A 3,596-nucleotide genomic window follows, 5' to 3' on the forward strand; every position below is an offset into this window, starting at 1 on the left:
TTTTATGGAGGACTGTTTACTGATCCTGGGAGAGTAACGTTAGACTACAATGCCGGCAGTTCTGACTCACGTAAGTACATTTTCATTTAAAGGATTTGCCACTGATGATTCAAACGCGGGTTTTGGGCAGTAGAGTAGCACTTGTTGTTTGTCATTTCTCTGATCACAAATGCAGACAGAGTTTTATGTTTACGTGGCGCGATGCAATGCAACGCAACGCGTAAAAAGACAGTATAAGTCATTATAATCAGTAATTATGTCCCCACTGGATGCAACAAATGCCTTGTTTGTAATGGGTTTTATGTTTTTGTCTGATCTCTCCGGCCGGGACACGGCATCAACAGTATGGTGAGGGGCGTAACATTTCCGTCTCACGCTTGAGGTATTCGGCCAATCACAACGCATTGGATAGCTGGCCAATCACAGCACACCTCGCTTTTTCAGACCGATGAGCTTTGTAAAAATCGACGCATTTCAAAAAGGCGGGGCATAGAGGAGAAACAATAATGTACAATATGTGGAAAATGTGTTTTTTTAACTTTAAACCACATAAACATTTCATTACACCAAATACACTAAATAATGTTATTTTTAGCAGCATCATATGACCCCTTTAAACTTTTGGATGCTATCAGTGCTGCCTGTTTACATGTAGGTCTAACCTGTTTGTTGTCCTGCGAGGCGGTTCATCAGGTAGGACTTCCCGGTGCGGTAGAGTCCCACCACAGCCACCACCACCACTGGCTGCTCGATCTTCTTCAGGATCTGCAGTGCTGACTCCTTGACATACAGCTTCCCACCTGACTCTGTGTCAATTAAGCATTCTGGTTTGTCCATAGACAGTGGTTTAGCCATGTTCACTGGAGATGGAGCTGCCGAACAAATACACACATTTAAAATACTACAGTAACTGTAGTGTATTAGAAGTAAAAAAGTTAAGGTGGGTTGAGAAATATTTCAATAATTCTACACTACACGATACAGTAATTTCCAAGATGTGCAGATTTTCCTTTATAGGTCCTCCCATACACAAACGTAATATATAGGACATATATTGCCCTATCGAGAGTGATATTGCCATAAATTTTACCTATAAGGCCATATGTAATTTTCACATACATTTTCTGTGTACATGAAGATATAATTTATATGCTAATATCTATATGATGAATTATGATGTTATCATATGTGGCAGCTGTATCTGGTCAACAATATATATTTTAGTTATATATGCTACTTTATTAAAACAATGTATATATTGTAGCAAAATCTGTAAGTTTTTTTTTTTTTTTTACAATCTGTATGTACATATAATAAAAAAATTTTTTAAATAGTCTATCATCAGAGCCGATTGCCTCGTGGGCTGCACTCCAACATGTAGCATGACCACGCTTTGGGCGACTCAAGCACCTTTACCGATCCCTTCCCCCTCTCCATACCACTTCACTTCTTGTCTGTCTATACTACCCTATTGCAACAAAGGCAAAAATGGCAAGCAAGCACACACACATATATATATAAAATCAATATTCTATTTATTAAAGCCAAGCATGAATCACATCAAGTTAGTGTTTTTAAGCATTTTACATTTATTCCAAAATATTATCTCAAAGCAGTAACAATTTAAAAAATATATTTTATTTGTGAACTAATGTTCAGCTATTCTTTAAAATAGTTAACTTTGAACTATTTGAATTTTTCAGATCATGAGTCATCGAAGCTCTGTAAATATTGGTCACAGACACAGATTTATTTTCCGTTTCACCAAGCTGATTACTCACTAAAAACTCCCACAGATCACGTTTTCATGCCATTTTAAGTCTTATTTTGATTTAACAAATTGGTTATATTGTTATATTGTTCATTCAGAACATGCACAAATGCAAAATATGGGCTTTATCGCATGAACCAATCACAGACGAACACTCATATCCAATCATATCGCTATGGAGTCATTGGCTCTTCTCACGTGATTTTCCCCCATTCATTATCATTTATCCCCCACGCTTTAATTGGTCTGTTAAAACTCAATGGGCTCAGGGGAGGCGAGAGAGACACGGACTCCCGCTGTTACTTTACCTGCTGGTGTCACTTTTGGACAGTGTTTCTTTAGAAAAATTAGTGATTTATACGCTTTTTAATGTTATTTTTTTAATATTGGTTTTATTTTTGTATTACAAATTTTTTTCTCATCAGATTTTTTTGAGGAGACACTGCCTCCCTTGCCTCCTCAGAGGAAACACCCCTGATGTATATACTGTATATATCACACATGTAGCAGTGCGATATGGCTGTATATCGGCAATCAGATTCAAGGATGAGAAAGAACTGTTGTCTGTGTGTGTGTGTGTGTGTGTGTGTATATATGAATTGTTCCAATTTCTAATAGGTTTCATATAGGTTTTTACTTTATATGACCATATATTTCATATATGGATTGGATATGTACATGTATATTACATTTGCATCTGGCCTTTTCCCCTTTTAAATATATATATATAACCCTCATAGGAAACAAACCCAGAAAACCCTTAGATTTATTAGGGAGATACCTCAGGTGTACGAGTGTAAAGAGTAATACAATTAATTTACCAACATGAAATCACACTGGTTCATTATCAACCTTCTGAAGCAATTTAAACATGAATAATCCACTGATGTGCTTAAGTTGAATGTAAAACATTGGACAAGGTGCCTGCTTTTAGAAGAGCTGTACAAATGCTATAATAGACAGAATAAATTAGTATCACTTACCTTTTTGCTTAACTTCACTTCAGTAGATTGATCTCAGTAACTGAGTTGTATAAATGTTGTGACTTCCTGATACTTTACCCTCTTAATGCTAATTGGTCTAGAGTGAGATCGGGAATGGCTCCGGTCTTTCAGTATCTCTCTGGTTATTCTCTGTGGCTGACTTGCACCTCCTTCTATTGACAATGTGTTAATGTCTTACTCTTATTTTCACTTTCAACATCAGTAGCTGCAACATGTGATAGCAGAAACAAGAATATTGGGTTGTTGTTTTTTTAGAATGTGCAACCACATACACACATTTAAATAAAGAGAAAAAAACATGAAGGGTTTTCCTTTGGATTAAACAATACAAATATTTGGGAATAGTACTTCATGATAAAATCAGTTTTGAAGCAAACACTGAGGTTATTATACTGAAAGCTCTTCAGCTTATATTTTTGGGGAAACTGTATTTTTAACATGGATGTCTCTTTTATGAAAATGTTTTCTACTTGTTTCATTGATTTTGTCTTACCTTTTTTCATTATTTGCTGGTATGGCAATCTTAATGTAAGAAATAAGGTTAAATTGAACAGTATGGTTAAGATGTGTAGCAGGAAATTGGGGACTAATTTAAGGACTATAACACAAATTTATGGAACAAGGAGAAAGGCTGATTAGTCCTCTCCGAAGCTGAACACCCATTGTTTAATGAGTTTCAGCAGCTTCCATCAGGTCAGAGTTACAAACTCCCCTTGTGTGAAACAAATGAATATGATTTATTTTATTTTTGTTTATTCCTTAAGTCATCATGTTTTTTAAATAATTCAGTATTGTGTTTTTATGTATGTATGTATGTATGT

At 35.6% G+C, this 3,596-nt stretch overlaps 2 protein-coding genes across 5 annotated transcripts in view; both read right to left on the reverse strand.

Annotated features, from left to right (window-relative positions):
• The window catches only part of LOC107567101 (guanylate-binding protein 1-like), a 44,667-nt gene extending 41,788 nt beyond the window's left edge, over positions 1–2,879 (reverse strand). The window contains exons 1-2 of the mRNA XM_016252712.1: positions 2,755–2,879; positions 663–872 (exon numbers count right to left, since the gene is read on the reverse strand). Coding sequence (XP_016108198.1) covers positions 663–855 — 193 coding nt within the window. The 5' untranslated portion in view covers positions 856–872; positions 2,755–2,879. The remainder of the gene's footprint in view (positions 1–662; positions 873–2,754) is intronic.
• LOC107567104 (gastrula zinc finger protein XlCGF7.1-like) overlaps positions 1–3,596 on the reverse strand; it is a 358,002-nt gene that overhangs the window by 177,032 nt on the left and 177,374 nt on the right. The window lies entirely within an intron of this gene.

This window comes from Sinocyclocheilus grahami, unplaced genomic scaffold (assembly GCF_001515645.1).
Source record: "Sinocyclocheilus grahami isolate Dianchi unplaced genomic scaffold, SAMN03320097.WGS_v1.1 scaffold1128.1, whole genome shotgun sequence".
Taxonomy (NCBI): Eukaryota; Metazoa; Chordata; class Actinopteri; order Cypriniformes; family Cyprinidae; genus Sinocyclocheilus; species Sinocyclocheilus grahami.